The sequence below is a fragment of the Lagenorhynchus albirostris genome, chromosome 19 (assembly GCF_949774975.1).
Source record: "Lagenorhynchus albirostris chromosome 19, mLagAlb1.1, whole genome shotgun sequence".
Classification (NCBI taxonomy): Eukaryota; Metazoa; Chordata; class Mammalia; order Artiodactyla; family Delphinidae; genus Lagenorhynchus; species Lagenorhynchus albirostris.
The window spans coordinates 12,368,253-12,384,742 of NC_083113.1; the positions used below are offsets into that span (position 1 = coordinate 12,368,253).

General features: G+C 48.5%; 1 protein-coding gene across 1 annotated transcript; it reads left to right on the plus strand.

Annotated features, from left to right (window-relative positions):
- Window positions 1-3,113: 3,113 nt before the first annotated feature.
- Window positions 3,114-7,166, plus strand: LYPD3 (LY6/PLAUR domain containing 3). The gene is made up of 5 exons (XM_060131554.1): window positions 3,114-3,268; window positions 3,796-3,927; window positions 4,697-4,867; window positions 5,113-5,274; window positions 6,137-7,166. Exons 1-5 carry the CDS (start codon window positions 3,178-3,180, stop codon window positions 6,655-6,657), a joined length of 1,077 nt encoding a protein of 358 aa, XP_059987537.1. The 5' UTR covers window positions 3,114-3,177; the 3' UTR covers window positions 6,658-7,166.
- Window positions 7,167-16,490: the final 9,324 nt, after the last annotated feature.

Sequence of the window (16,490 nt, forward strand, 5' to 3'; positions counted from 1 at the left end):
TTGAACCAGGTCTCCATATTTTCATTTTGCACTGAGCCCCACAAATTATGTAGCCAGCCCGGGCTCTGACCCCATCCCTTCTCTGACGCATCCCAGACATCACATCCCAGAAGGAGTGGGTCTGAGGCAGGCTGGGAACATCACTGGGCTCAGAGCCTGCCCTTCCCCAGGGGACACGAAACCCATAGTGGAAATGGCCCCAGGCTTGTCTGAGGCCCTGGCATGAACTCCAGGGCTGGGGACCAGGTGCCTCCACACTGACTCCTCTGTTCATCTCTCTGGGGAACCAATTCTAAACCTCTTTGCAGTGACCCCTGTGGAGGGGAGCTGGGGAGAGTCACAGAGTAGGTTTAAGTAGAGGTCTGGTATTTAAACCTCCCTCTGCTCTTTGGTCCTGGGCCAGGTTTGGGGTGGGGGGGCGGCGGTTGGTGTCCGCACCCGGGATTCGGCAGGCCTGAGCAAGAGGAGACTCTCCACCCTGGGTCCTACTCCCTCCCAAGACACCAGATCTTCTGGTCTGGCCAGTTGGGGTTCCTCCCTGAAACTCTCCCACACAGCTGGGACCTGAAGGGCCTCCTGAGTGCACAATAATAATAGAATTGTAGCCCTGCCTCGCTCCATCCCTCTGGAGACAGGGGGTTTCAGACCTGTTTGGCAAAGGAGGCAGCTGAAGTTCAGAGAGGGAGATGGAGTTGCTTGAGGTCACACAGCAAGAGGATGGCAGAGGCAGGAGTAAAATTTCAGTCTGTCTGACTCCAGACTTAATACTTTGTCCACTGCCTCACTCCACCATGAAAGACTCTCCTCCCTTTATTATAAAACAGACACCTCAGAGGCTCAGAGAGGTGAAGACACTTAGTGGGTCACACAGCAAACCATAAGTGAGGCTGGGATTCCAAGGCTGGGAGGCAGGGAGGTAGGGGGAAGTGTTGAATGACTTCACAGCCACTCACTTTCTCTCTCTGAGCTTCAGCATGATGACAAGCAACCCAACCTAGGTGACTGAGGTGCTAGTCATTATTGGCGATGGGGGTGCCCCATGGGGTCCGGAGAACAGATAAAACCTTTATGAACACAGCCGCTATTTTTCCTGCCATAGGTAAATCTTATCTGTGAGTCAGGAGAAACAAAGCAAGGCTAAAGCTGTAGTTTAAATAATAATATAATATAAATAATACATAACATTGGATTGGCCAAAAAGTTCATTCGGATTTTTGTAACCTCTTACAGAGAACCCAGACGAACTTTTTGGCCAACCCAATACAAGCAATCACTTCTATTAGCTTATATATGTGGAAGCTTAGTCATTCTGTGGTTTGCACAGTGTTCTTGTTTTTTCCTGTGTTCAGACACAGAAGGCAGTGGTCCTGATTGTGTCTCACTCCATCGTGGTCACAGTGTGGCCGCATATGTGTTGGTGCAGGGGTGTAACAGAGCACCCAGACATCGCTGTGAGCCGCCAGCCAACTCCCAGCCATCAGAGGCTCTTGTTCCCTTACCTGGGAGACTGCCCTGCTCCCTCCCCGGTCTCCTGGCCTTCTCTTGCCCCTTCTACTCTTTTCCTTTTTTACTGAGGCCACAATGGCACTCCTCCCCCACCCTTTTCTTTTGGTAAGAATAGCTGAAGTTCAGAGAGGGAGATGGAGTTGCTTGAGGTCACACAGCAAGAGGATGGCAGAGGCAGGAGTAAAATTTCATAGTAAGAATAGTGTAAGAATAGTGTACCTTCAGTGAAGTGCATAAATGTAAAATGTACAGCGTACAGCTCGTCGATTCTTAACATGTTTGCAGTTACATGTGTAACTACCACCCAGATGAAGATAGTAGGGGTTCCTTACTATTACTCCTTTGGGGCAATGCCCTCCCCAAAGTAACCCCTATTTTGATTTCTATCACCACTGATTAGCTTTGCCTGTTCTAGAACTTCATAGAAATGGAGTCACATGGTATCTTCTACTTGTTTAAGGCTTTTTGAGCTCAACATAAAGTTGGGGGTTTTTTTAAGATTTTTTTTTGATGTGGACCATTTTTAAAGTCTTTATTGAATTTGTTACAGTATTGCTTCTGTTTTTTGTTTGTTTGTTTGTTTTTTAGCGGCGAGGCATGTGGGATCTTAGCTCCCCAACCAGGGGTTGAACCTGAACCCCCTGCATTGGAAGGCAAAGTCCTAACCACTGGACTGTCAGGGAACTCCCAACATAAAGTTTTTGAGACTCACGTTGGCACCCAGGCCAGTAGTTGGCCCGTTTTCATTGCTGCATAATTCCCTGGGATTAGTGAATTCATTTCTTGATAAGTTTTTGCATCGTTTGCCAGATTGATAGTTTAAAAAGCAAATCTGATTGTGTCTCGGAGCTGATTTAGACCCCGTGAAACATTCTCCATCTTTCTCAGAATTAATTCAAACCTCTCCTCAGGGCCTGGAATGGCCTCTTTTGCCTCAGTTTCCCCCTCACTCCTGAGCTCCAGGTACAGGAGTTCCAGGTACACTGCTCTCCTCTCTGTGTTCGAAGGGTCCATGCTGCTTCCAGCCGAGGTCTCTGCACGTGCTGAGCCCTCTGCTTTGCAATGTGCTCTGCACCCATCCCGACCTGCTTCACTGGCTAAACCTCCAAGTCTTTAAGAGCGTAAGGCACCTGGATGATTTACATCCTCAGGGACGCTTCATTGACCAGCCCCCACTTTTAGATGCCACACCTCCTTGTAGCTCCCTACACTTCTTCCTTCGTTGTCCTCGCTGTAAATAACAATTTGTATGATTATTTGATTAATATGTGTCTCCCCCATCAGACTGTGAGCTCTGTGAAGACCAGCACTGGTTCTGTTTAGTCTCCAGCAACACCCGGCCCAAAGCCTGCACCCATTCAACATTTACTGAGTGTTGAATGTTGAGTAGACCCTCTGTGTGAGCCTTATATCCTCTCCCCACCGCCACAAACACACAGACTTTCTCCTGGGAACTGCCAGGGAACCTTGACTCCCGCCCTTTCACTCCTTGGCAGTGGTGGGTGACGCATCCAGGGGCGGGTGTCGCACCCCACAGCTGAGGCTGATTTGGCCTGGTTGGGCAAGGCCAGGGTTGCCTGGGGCGAGGTTACTCATCCTGGGCTCACGTAAGAGGACCCGGGTTGGGAGGCGGCACAGCTAGAGTGGAAGCCGAGAGAGCAGGACGGAACCATGGACCCCGCCAGGAAAGCAGGCTCCCGGGTAGCGATCTGGACAACGGGCTGGCTGCTGCTGCTGCTGCCTCCGCTGCTGCTTCTAGAAGGTGAGTCTGCTGCCGGAAGGGGGCGGAGGGGATAGAGTGGGAGCTCTAGAGAGGGTTCCCCCACCCCATACAGAGCGGGCTTGTGGGAAGGATCTCCCATCCTGGGCAGAGGGGTCGGGGGAGGGGGTGGGCTGCGGGAAGGTTTCCTACCCTGGGCAGAGGGGACTGTGGGAAAATTTCTTCCATCCTAAGCAGACGGGGGGCTGTGGGAAGGGATCCCTCACCGAGCTGACTTGACTGTGGGTAAAATTCTCCCATCCTGAGTGGAGAACTGTAGGAAGAAGTCCCCCCACCCCCGTCTATGGCAGGGATCCCCCACCTTGGGCATAAAGGGCTGTGGGAAAGATGCTCCCACTGCAGGCATAGGACGTTTGACAGACTTGCGGCTAGGTTTTCCTTACGCCGCCCTGGAAAAGGGTGTGCAATAGAATTGCACAGGGACAGAGGGAGTGGGAACGACTATTTCTCCTTTGGGGGAGGAGGATTCAGTAGGGATAGCTCAGTTCTACCTGCCTCTGTACCCCCAGGAGCACAGGCCCTGGAGTGTTACAGCTGCGTGCAGAAAGCCGATGACGGATGCTCTCCTCAGAAGACTAAGACGGTGAAGTGCGCGCCAGGCATGGACGTCTGCACAGAGGCCGTAGGGGCGGTGGAGTCTAGTGAGTGGGGCCTCCGGATCCTTGCATACTCCTTTACGCTCCTCCATCTGGGCCCCTCCTCCTTATGGTCCCGCCCCTCCCTCTGAATTTGGCCACACCCCCTTGAACGCAGCCCCATCCTTCCCTTTCAGCCTGGCGTGGGCCTTTCAACACAACCACGCCATTAGGGCCTAGAGGGATGAGGACGGAGAGTTGCGCATGGGTGGCGTGAACTGGGAGAACCCTGATCTGGGACCTCGTCTCCTTCAAGGGCATACCCTATCCATTTGCCCTGGACCACTGAGATCTCCCTACCCACTTCTGTCCCTGCCAGAATCCTCTCCACCCCAGCCTCCCCCATCCAATGGGGCCCTTGGAGATGGAGATCCCTCTAGAGGTCTTCTCCTAAAATCCCTAGGCTGAGGCTCCGCCCCTCTGACCCGCCCCTGTCTGCGGCCACGGCTCCTAGGAGGCCCCATCCGTCTCTGATCCTGTGCCTTTTTTGTCGGTCTCAGCTCCTTCTGATGCTGCTTCCTGCGGTTCCGACTCCCTATGGTCGTGCTCCGTCTTAGCTCCACTCTTGGCCCTCCCGCGTCGATTGTGTCCAGTGTCTATCAGCCTGTCTGTCCCCTCAGACTCCTCTCTTTCAGGTTCCGCCCCTCGGTCTGTTGTTCTTTCCCCTCGGATCGGCTCTTTCTGAGGCTCTCGCCCTCCCACCCTGGCCTATTCTCTGGTGCCGGTCTATTCCAGGCCCCGCCCCTCTGACCCCCGCCCCCTCCCCTCTCCGCAGTCCACGGGCAATTCTCGGTGGCAGTGCGGGGCTGCGGTTCGGGACTCCCGGGCAAGAATGATCGCGGACTGGACCTTTACGGGATTCTGGCTTTCGTCCAGCTGCATCAGTGCTCCCAGGACCGCTGCAACGCGAAGCTCAACCTCACCTCGCGAGCACTCATCCCCGCAGGTCGGTGGGGGCAGGGCCGCAAGCTCAGGGACGGAGCCATGTCTGGGCTGAGCGGCTAGGGGCGGTCGCAACGGGAAGGCGGGAGAACTCCGTAGGGGCTGGGGGCGGGGCCACGCCCTGGGGCGGGATTATAGGCTGAGCTGAGTGTCCGTCGAGGGGCGGAGACGTGGTCTGGAGGGACGCGGAGCAGGGCTGTGCTTCGTGAACCCTCTCGACCCCTTCCTTCCTCCCCGCCCCTCTCGCAGGCAATGAGAGTGACTACGAGCCTAATGGGGCCGAGTGCTACAGCTGCGTGGGGCTGAGCCGCAAGGAGTGCCAGGGTACGGCGCCGCCCGTCGTGAGGTGCTACAACGCCAGCGACCACTTGTACAAGGGCTGTTTCGACGGCAACGTCACCTTGACGGCAGGTGAGTGAGCTCGAAGCACCAGGCCTTCACAGGTTGTGGTAGCCTTTCTGAGGCCTCATGGGTGGTAGGTAGACCTTTACCCAAAGGGTTCCCCCACCTCAGCGCATTCTGGGAACTGAAGGCCTAAGTTCGTGGCTTGTCCTAGAGCATCTTGAGAAATGCAGTCCTATTCCCAGTATAGCACGGGAATAGGAATGCTTTTGTCCTAGAGTTTTTGGGGAAATACAATTTTCATAGAGGCCTGCCAGGTGCAGAATGGGAGGATGTACAATGGGAAATGTATTTAAGCCTCCAAGCTTCTGCCCAGGCATCGTGGGTAGTGTAGTTCTGACTCCTTAAAACTGAAGGGTTAGTGTCCCCACTTGTCCCAAAGTATTAGGAGAGATGTAGTTCAGCCTCCTGGCCTCTGCTTCAGGGAACCATGGGAGATGTTCTTCAAATTCCATCCTCTGCCAGGTGTATTATGGCAAATGTAATTCTGACTCTAAGACTGAATTTTGGTGGGGGTGGTGTGAGGGGTGGGGGGAGAGAGAGGGAGGCAATGGTCTTCTGCTCTTTCCTCGTGTGAGAGGTGTTGTATCCCAGTTCAAACCTTTCTTCCAAGGCATTGTGGGACTTGTAGTTCATTCTACACATTTTTCCTCTCAAAGTACTATGGGAAATGTGGTCCACCGTGTGCCAAAGACAGTGGGACAGTGTTTCTCAAAGTGGGGCCCTAATTGAGACTTTGGGTTTAATGGATGCAGAGTCCTTCTGTCCCCTGTTTTGGGTCTTCTTGCTCTTGTCTTGCCCCTAAGTTTCATTCTGGCTGTGCCTACCCCCTCCCTCCAACCACGGACCTACCTGTGTCTCCCTCCTGCAGCTAATGTGACTGTATCCTTGCCTGTCCGGGGCTGCGTCCAGGATGAGTCCTGCACCCGGGATTCAGCGACAGGCCCAGGGTTCACGCTCAGCGGCTCCTGCTGCCAGGGGTCCCGCTGTAACTCGGACCTCCGCAACAAGACCTATTTCTCCTCTAAATTCCCGCCCCTTGTCCTGCTGCCCCGTCCTCCGTCCACCACTCTGGCTGCAAACAACTCTGTCAGTACTTCTGCCTCAACCCTGGCCTCCACTTCCACCACCAAACCCACCCCAGCCCCGTCCTCCACTTCCACCACCAAACCCACCCCAGCCCCAGCCAGCCAGACTTCTCCAAAAGAGGTCGAACCTGAGACCTCCCAGGTGGAGGAATCTACCTCGGCTGGAGGTACTAGTGGCCACCAAGACCGTAGAAATATTGGGCAGTACCCCATAAAAGATGGGCCCCCTAATAAAGGCTCTGCAGCTCCTTCAGTGGGGTGGGTGGCTCTTCTGTTGGCTGTGGCTACTGTCACCTTACTATGAACTTCTCTACCTCTTGCCCTACTTCCTTGGCCATGGGTACCCTCCCTTCCCATTACTCCCTCTTCCACCACTGGACTGGGCTGGCCCAGCCCCTGTTCTCCCTAGCTTTTGCTGCACTGGTTTGCGGCTTTGGGACAGAAAGTTACCATTGTATATATCCTGCCAGGGTGTTCCAGCTTTTTGAGGGCAGCAACTGTATCCCCCTCATCTTTGTCTCTCCCTGGTCTTCTCCTGGTGCCTAGGTCAGAGGGAAGTCAGAGCTGTCCCAGGGAAGGTGGGAGAGACAGTGATAAGCTTCGTATTCGCTTTCTCACAGTCAACCTGGAATAGGATAGATGGGGTCTGAGGGCTCTGCCTCCTGCCCCTGAATCTTTGTGGGAATCATTTTTTGGCATCTTCTTTGTCTTCTTTTATAGACTGTGAGCTCCTCAAGGGCAGGGACTGTGCCTTACGCCTCAGTGTGGTCAATGTCTGGCACATAAGGCTTCAATAAAAGTTTAATTACTTTGTATAGTGTTTTAAAGGAGTTATTTCTACCTCGTTGCTGACCTACCTCAGTATAACCTACCTGAGATATTTCTACCTCCTGAAGCTGAGCTAGGGTGGGAATGCCAAGACTGAAATGGAGAAACTGAGATCCGGAGTTGCAGCCCCGGGGGACGTTGGTTTTGAACACTTTTCACCTCCTGAGGTTTAGCCGTGCTTATGGGTGATCCCACTGGTGAGGGGGAGACCGGGTGAGACCATTGAGCAGTATGAAGGGGTGAATGGTACTCTTAGCAATGTTTGGGAGCAGAGGGGAGCTTTGTTTCACAGGTTTGTACACGGTCCTCAGGCCCCACCAACTTTGCCGTCGGTTTTTTTTCTTTTAAATAAATGTATTTATTTATTTTTATTTATTTTTGTCTGTGTTGGGTCTTCGTTGCTGCGCGCGGGCTTTCTCTTGTGGCGAACGGGGGCCACTCTTCGCTGCGGTGCACGGGCTTCTTACTGCGGTGGCTTCTCTTGTTGCGGAGCACGGGCTCTAGGCGCGCGGGCTTGAGTAGTCGTGGCACGTGGGCTCAGTAGTTGTGGCTCACAGGCTCTAGAGCGCAGGCTCAGTCGTTGTGGCACACGGGCTTAGTTGCTCTGCGGCATGTGGCATCTTCCCAGACCAGGGCTGGAACCCATGTCCCCTGCATTGGCAGGCGGATTCTTAACCACTGAGCCACAAGGGAAGCCCCTCATCAATCTGGTTTCTTAAGAATCATTGTACAACACGGGGAATATAGCCAATATTTTTTTAGTAACTGTAAATGGAAAGTAACCTTTAAAAATTGTATATAAAAAAATAGCCTAGCTTAATGATTAAAAAAAAAAAAAGAATCATTCAGTGGCTTGGCCCCGGCATCCCACCTGTCCAGAGGGCTTGTGGGTGCCGCTGTCCACTTTTGCTTCCTCTTGGGGACTTCGGGCCTGAATCCCACCACCATCTCCTCCAATCAGATGAAAGCTTGGGCGCCCAGGGAGGAAAAGCCTGGCTTAGGAAGACCCTGGCAGGCTTCGGGACTGCTTGATGGAGGGGAAGCAGGTGTGCAGAATGGTGAGATAATAGTAATACTGGGAATTCGCTGGTGGTCCAGTGGTTAGGACTCCCCGCTTTCACTGCTGTGGCCTGGGTTCAATCCCTGGTCCAGAAAATACAATCCTGGAAGCCACGTGGCACGGCCAGAAAAAAAAAAAAAAAGTAATACTGCTGATATTACCATTCATAGTAGGGAGTAGTGTGAGTTAATAATAAAATAACAGTAAATCGTGATTATAGTAACAAAATAGGGAATAAGAGCCTGAGCAACAAACAATATCAGTATCAGTAATAGTAACTATAGTTATGGGAATGTTAATCATTTAAAAGAGTTTTACCAGATGGCCGGCTTGGGCTAAGGTTGTTTGCACCCATCATTTCACTTAATTTTCCATTTAAATTCTCAGATGGGATGATTGGGAAAACGCAGGCTCAGAATGGTAAAGTAATTTAACCCACAGCAAGTATAAATTTATTATGTGCCAGATACTGGTTTAAATGCTGTACTTGGATTAACATATTTCATCTACACGACCATCCTATGAGTTAAGTATTAATCATCCGCTTTTTATAAAGATGACAAAACCAGGCCCAGAGAGGTTGAGTAACTTGCCTCGGGTCACCCAGCTAATAAGCAACGGAGTCCAAATTGGAACCCAGGCAGACCGGCCTTATAGAGCATGAACAAGAGGGCTGTAACTTTCCCCTCAGCTTAACTAAACTTTAGATAGACTTGTTCCTGCCTCTAAAGTACTGTCCTCCCTCTCACCCTGGTCCCTGACAGAATCCAGATGACCTAAGCACAGATGCCCCGGACCTCCTGTTTCTTAGAGCATTTGCTTTAGAAAACTTGTCATTGTAAATTCTTTCTCTGCTCTTTTGAGATGTATATAAATCTGTTTAAAAGCCTCTTGCCAGTTTTACAACCCAGGAAATGTGTTTCACAAGGACCTGGGAGCTATCTCTTTGAAATATAAACATCAAAGGAGATAGCACCTCTATCTCCCGGTTTCCCTAGAAGCCTGACTTCAATGGGGACCTTTCTCCAAGTTGTGAAACTACCCCTTGTCCAGAAGATGCAGGAAAGTTTCCTTTTCCTTCAGGTGAAGCCAATTCGCAAACATGACCTACTACCCCCTCAACCCCCACCCCAGTTCTTTTTTTAAAAAAATTTATTTATTTTATTTATTTATTTTTGGCTGCGTTGGGTCTTCGTTGCTGTGCATGGGCTTTCTCGTTGTTGTGAGCGGGGGCTACTCTTCATTGCGGTGTGCGGGCTTCTCATTATGGTGGCTTCTCTTGCTGCGGAGCACGGGCTCTAGGTGCACGGGTGTCAGTAGCTGTGGCACGCAGGCTCAGCAGCTGTGGCTCACAGGCTCCAGAGCGCAGGCTCAGCAGCCGTGGCGCATGGGCTTAGCTGCTCCGCGTTATATGGGATCCTCCCAGACCGGGGCTCAAACTCGTGTCCCCTGTATTGGCAGGCGAACTCTTAACCATTGCGCCACCAGGGAAGCCCCCCACCCCAGTTCTTAAAAACCCAACTGCCTTGTGTTTCAGCTGCATTGAGTTCAGACTGAGTTCTGGCCTCTGTCTCTTTTTGGAATACTTTGAATGAAGACTTCTTGCCTGTCCAACTTGTCCCGTGCAGTTTTTGCTTTGACAAGCAGGACCTGCTAACCAGCGTGTTAACACTCTTTAGAGGTAACTCCGAGTCTGTTTTTTGCCATCTTGGTGGCGTAAGTCAGAGGACTCCGGGGTTTCTGAGGGTGTTGAGGCTGGAAATCCTCCTTTTATCACCTGTCACTCCGTGCGGGTGTTTTCTCATCTTTGGAGGAGTTGCCAAAGTGGGGAAGCAGGTGAGGAAGGATGATATTTTTTTGGAAAGGAAAATCAGCTCTTATACAGATACAAGATGAACACGTGTCAAAGATTTCATTTCACTCATTTATGAATGAGGGGACCCATACAATGTTACAGCCAGTTCAAAGGAGAATTCCAAGAACACACACAGGTAGGAGCTCGGGAATGCTGAAATAAATTTATGAGTGGATGTTGAACTGGTCAATAACCACAGGGAAATAATCAACTGTATTCCGCCAGGCAGGAATCTTTTGCATTGCTCTCAGTTTACCATTGGTTTAGTATTACTATCATAGTTTAAGACAGTGAAAGGTGGAGCTAACCCAGAAGGGCGTGCGAGACAGGACACCCAGTAATCCCTTCTGCCCATTACAAAGGCTTTTACCTCTGAAAGCCCCCGGTGTGTTGTGAAGGCCCCGACGCAGTCTGTCCTGACACGGCGCCCTGTGAGTTGGGGTAGGGCATTTTGCGAGCACAGATGAGGGACAGAGGAAAGATGCCTTCCAGGTGTGGGTCCCATATTGCTGGTGGTACCCCTCTCACCTCCACATCCATGTAGCCGCCTAATGTTGTCCATTTCAGAGACTAGGTTAGTTTCCTCGGGCTGCGGTAGCAAAGTATCACAAACTGGGTGGCTTAAGACCTCAGAAATTTATTGACTCATTGTTTGGGAGGCCGGAAGTCCGAAATCAAGGTGTTGGTAGGGCCATACTCCCTTCAAAGCCTCTAGGGGAGAACCCTGTCTTGCCGCTTCCAGCTTCTGGTAGCCCCGGGCGTTCCTTGGCTTCTTCTTCAATCTCCAGTCTCTGCCTTCTTCTTCACATGGGAGCTCTCCCTGTCTGTGTCCAAATTTCCCTCTTTTTCTGAGGTCATATTAGATATTAGTCATCTTAACTTGATAAAATATGCAAAGACCTTATTGCCAAATAAGGTCACATTCATAGGTCCTGGGGGGTTGGGACTTCAACATACCTCTTTTGAGGGGGGACAGTTTCCCTCATAACAAAGACACAGTGTAGAATAGAGACTGAGAGGCCAGACTTGTGTCAGACATGTTTAAATCTCAGCTGTGTAACTACTCTATACCTTGTTTTATTCTGAGTGAAACTGAGCTGGGAAATTCTCTCGAAGTCCCAGTTTCCTTATCTCTTAAATGGGGATAATAGTTCCTGCCTTTAGGACTCTTCTGAGACTTGAACTTGTTAATGTAAGTCAAGTACAGTGCCTGGCATATAGTAAGTGCTCAGAATATAGGGAACCAGCAAGATAGTACAGTTAATTCAAAAGCTTGTAGATGAGATGAAGTATATTTAGTCATCGAAAGCAAGAATGCTGAAATAAGATTGAAAACTGAGATTCAAAATGAATTCTGGTCTTACAGGGTGATAAAACCTTAATTTCTGGGGCTTTACTGTTTACTGGGCAGAAATCATTCCATCAGAAAGCATTTGCCTCTTTACCAGACAAAAACCATTTGCAGCTTACCAATCTTCTTATCATTTGCAAAGTTAGTATCTAAACTTTATAGAGTTTGGGCCCTAATCAATAATAAATAGTAAGACATATTCCTGTTACCCCCAGAGAATCAGATAATCCCTGAGTGGGTCTGTTATATGTGGTTCCCCTTTTATTTTATTTCTAAGTTTTAGATCATCATGGCCTAACAGAAGTATATTGCAAAACATTTAAATTACATATGTAATTAAAAATTTTTTAGTGTTCACATCAAACAGGTAAAAAGAGAAGAAGCAATGAATTTTAATAATATATTTTAATGCAAGTATTATTTAAATTTATAGTCAGTATGAAAGCGTTATTCATGAGATATTTTGGGGGGAGTTGTACTAAGTCTTTGGAGTCCCATGTGTATTTTATGCTTATATTACATTTCGATTCACACTAGTCACGTCTGAAGTGCTCAATATCTAAAGCTTTAGAACTTTGTATAAATGGAAATATACTGTATACTGTACTCTTTTGTGTAAGGCTTCTTTCAACAGAATGCGGTGGGTTTTTTTGATAAACTTATTTATGTATTTATTATTTAATTTTGGCTGCGTTGGGTCTTTGTTGGTGCGCGCGGGCTTTCTCTGGTTGTTGTCTGCTACTCTTTGTTGCGGTGCACAGGGTTCTCATTGCAGTGGCTTCTCTTGTTGTGGAGCACGGACTCTAGGCGCGGGCTTCAGTAGTTGTGGCTCGTGGGCTTCAGTAGTTGTGGCTCGCGGGCTCTAGAGCGCAGGCTCAGTAGCTGTGGCGCACAAGCTTAGTTGCTCCGTGGCACGTGGGATCTTCCTGGACCAGGGCTCAAACCCGTGTCCTCTGCATTGGCAGGCGGGTTCTTTACCACTGCACCACCAGGGAAGTCCTGGAATGTGGTATTATCCCAGTTTGTTCATTCATTCTTCTATTGATGGACACCTGTTTCCAGTTAGGGGCTATCATGAATAAAGCTGGTATGACTATTCTTGTATACTTGTTTTTATGAACATAGGCTTTCATTGCATAAACACTAGGAGTGGAATTACTGTGTCAAAGAATGGGGGAATATTTAGTTTAATAAGAAACTAGCAGACCCTTTTCAAAATTGGTTATCCTATTTCACTGTCCTACACTATTTTACTAAAATTAGAATTCCTGTTACTCTGTGTTGTCATCAACATATTGTGTTGTCAGTAGGTCTTTTTTTTTAAAAGTTGTACTTATTTATTAGAATTTTTAAAATTAATTTATTTATTTTTGGCTGCATTGGGTCTTCGTTGCTGTGCGCGGGCTTTGTTGTGGCGAGTGGGGGCTACTCTTCCTTGTGATGCACGGGCTTCTCATTGCAGTGGCTTCTCTTGTTGTGGAGCACGGGTTCTAGGCATGTGGGCTTCAGTAATTGTGGCACGTGGTCTCAGTAGTTGTGGCTCACGGGCTCTAGAGCGCAGGCTCAGCAGTTGTGGCGCACGGGCTTAGTTGCTCCTTGGCATGTGGGATCTTCCCGGACCAGGGCTCAAACCCGTGTCCCCTGCATTGGCAGGCGGATTCTTAACCACTGTGCCACCAGGGAAGTCCCAATAGGTCTTTTAAATTTTATCCATTCTGGTAGGTGTGTTGTGGTACCTAATTGTGGTTTTAATATGCATTTCCCTGAAGTCTAATCTTTGTTGTTTTGTCTTTTTTTTATTTTGGCCGTGCTCCATGGCCTGCGGGACCTTAGTTCCCTGACCAGGGATGGAACTCACGCCCCCTGCAGTGGAAGCACGGAATCTTAACCACTGAACCACCAGGGAAGTCCCTAATCATTCAGAGTAATTTTTCACTAGTGTGGTATCCAGTGGGATAATGGGAGGAGCTTTGTGGAGCATTGAGAAGGGATGAAATAGGAAAGCAGGCAAGTATATGGACCCAAAAAGTCTAGGCTGATTTCTAGGCAGAATTAAGGGCTCACTGGAGGTTATATACCACAAATTTAAAGTCAGACTTTTCATCAGGGTTGTGTGATTTTCCTCCAGTGTCAGAGGGAAATCAAAATGGAGTTGGTATTGCTAAGAGAGCTCTCTGGAGCCAGGAGGACGTTAAGGAAGTGTGACTTGTGCACATCTCAGCCTGGGTGAAATCTGATCTTTTGATCAGATCACCTGCCAGAAACTCAAGATACTTATCAGACCCTACCCTAAAATGACTCGTGGCAGTCTGTCTACTTATTGGACTCCTGCCCTAAAACACCTTGTGATTCCTTAAGGACAAATATTTTCTGACTCTCATTAGAGTCCATCACAATTCTCACCAGGCAACTTTTTTTTAAAATTAATTAATTAATTAATTTCCTTTTGGCTGCGCACGGGCTTTCTCTAGTTGTGGCGAGCGGGGGCTGCTCTTCTTGCGGTGCGTGGACTTCTACTTGTGGTGGCTTCTCTTGTTGCGGAACAGGGGCTCTAGGTGTGCGGGCTCGGTAGTTGTGGCTAACGGGCTCCAGAGCTCAGTCTCAGTAGTGGCGCAGGGGCTTAGTTGCTCCGCAGCATGTGGGATCTTCCCGGACCAGGGCTCGAACCCGTGTCCCTTGCATTGGCAGGTGGGTTCTTAACCACTGCGCCACCAGGGAAGTCCCTCACCAGGCAACTTTCAACAGCCTCGTGGCTTTTTATCTTTATGAGCCCCTGACTTTTTCTCTTCCTTGGAACACTCTTTTGGGGTTACCTGAACCTGCGTCTCCCAAATCGCCATTCTTAAGACCCCCAATAAACTCTTTTCTTATTTGCAGCCTCCTGCATTCTTTTTTTTTGGTTGACACCAGCTCTGGTCACTTACATCACTCTGGTACAAGCATTGAGTGGGTAGAAAGTTGGATACTGGCAGATTGCCTTTCTAATAGGACAAAGCCAGGGACTTGAGAGTATATGGCAAAAGGTGTGATTACAATGACGAAGAGTGGAATTTAAGGTCGGAAGTTGGAAGGACCTGAGTGATATGACAAAATTCATTCATTTATTCATTTGTTCAACACATTTTCATTTAATACTTAACTATGGGTCAGGCATCATGCTGAGTGATGGGGAGATGGCTTTGAACAAGAAGTCATGGTTTATCTGAAAAAGAATATATATACGTGTGTATCTGAATCACTTTGCTGCACACCTGAAACCATCACAACACTGTAAATCAACTATGCTTCAATTTAAGAAAAAGAATGCCAGAATAAATCCAAACGTGTGTGTGTATATATATTATATATATAAATAAATAAATAATATATTATACATAAAAAATATATATCTATAAGGGTATTCCCTGGTGGTCCAGTGGTTAGGGCTCTGTGCTCTCACTGCCGAGTGCCCAGGTTCGATTACTGACCGGGGAACTAGGATCTCACAAGCCACACGGCACAGCCAAAAAAAAAAAAAAGTCATGGAGGCAATACGGTTGAGTGGTTAAGAGCTTGGATTCTGGAACACACTGCTTGCATTCAAATCTTGGTCCTGCCAGCTATCATCAGGATAACTTGGGCAAGTTATTCAGCTTCTCTGTGCCTCAGTTTCCCCATCTTTAAAACAGAAGTGAGTTAGAAATAAGGACATACTCAAAGAATGATGCGGGTGTGTCAGAGAGACACAGGAAGACATCTTAAAGAGGCTTCCTATGACCAAATCTGGAACAAGTTGAAGCTCAGATTAAATCATAAGAGTAAAGGATTATAACCCATTGAATAAAACAAGAATCCGTGACTACAAACTGATAGAAAATCAATGAAAATAAATAAAAAGGAGAGAGCGCATTCTTAGAGTAAAAACTTAATGAATGATGTGGAAGGAATGATGGAATCAAAACATCACCATTTGGCAACCTTTATAATGGTAATTAAGTCAGGCAAGATTCAGTCATAGATGCTGTGATATTGTGATTTATAATAAGAAACATATTTGGTCTTCAGCCTGGTTTCTGGCACAGAGCTCCTAAAGCCCTTGGAAATTTCCTAAGTGATGAGAGTGATAAAGGTGTCTTGATACTCATAACAAACCCCTTTCAACCACACCTGAGTTTATGCTTAGGAGGTGACTTTTGGAAAACACCTAAGGATGGGGGATGGTTGCCTGGGGGATCAACCATGTAGTTAGAGGGTTGGAATTTTCAGCCACTCCCCAAGCCCCACCTCCCAGGAGGGGAGAGGGGCTGGACGTTGAAATCAATCACCAGCGGCCAGTGATTTAATCAATGGTGTCTATGTAATGAAGCCTCCACCAAAATCCCCAAAAAGATGGGGTTCAGAGAGCTCCCGGGTTGGTGAACACATGGAGGTATTGGGAGGGTGGCACATCTGGAAGCTCCCCACCCCCTCCAGGTACCTTGCCCTGTGCATCTCCTCCATCTAGCTGTTTCTGAGTTACATCTTTTTGTAATAAACCAGTAATCCATTAAGTAAAATGTCTCTCTGAGTTCTTTGAATTGCTCAAGCAAATTAATCAACAGAGCGGGTTGTGGGAACCTCTGAGCTATAGCCGGTCAGTCAGAAGCACAGGTGACAAACTGGACTTGTGATTGGCATCTGCAGGTGGGGGCAGGGGTAGGACTGAGTCTATAACCTGTGGAATCTGATGCTATCTCCCAGTAGATAGTGTCAGAATTAAGTTAATTGCTTGGTGGTGTTGGAGGGAACATACATCCATACACGTTAAAACTAGTGGGTTCAAGTTTGAGGAGTAACAGGATATTTCCCTGGTCACGAATTATCTCTCCACAAGATACTTATTAATTACACAGGGGGAAATAGTGACAAAAATAGGAAAAACCTGGCAGCCACCACTTTCACCAAGTGATCAAAATTAACATCAGTAATAAGGGAGCAAACAGACATCACGGGCCTCTTGATATGATGCACTGAGAAGGGACACAGCATCGCTTCCGTGGTCTTGGGCAAAATGCGCACAATCTG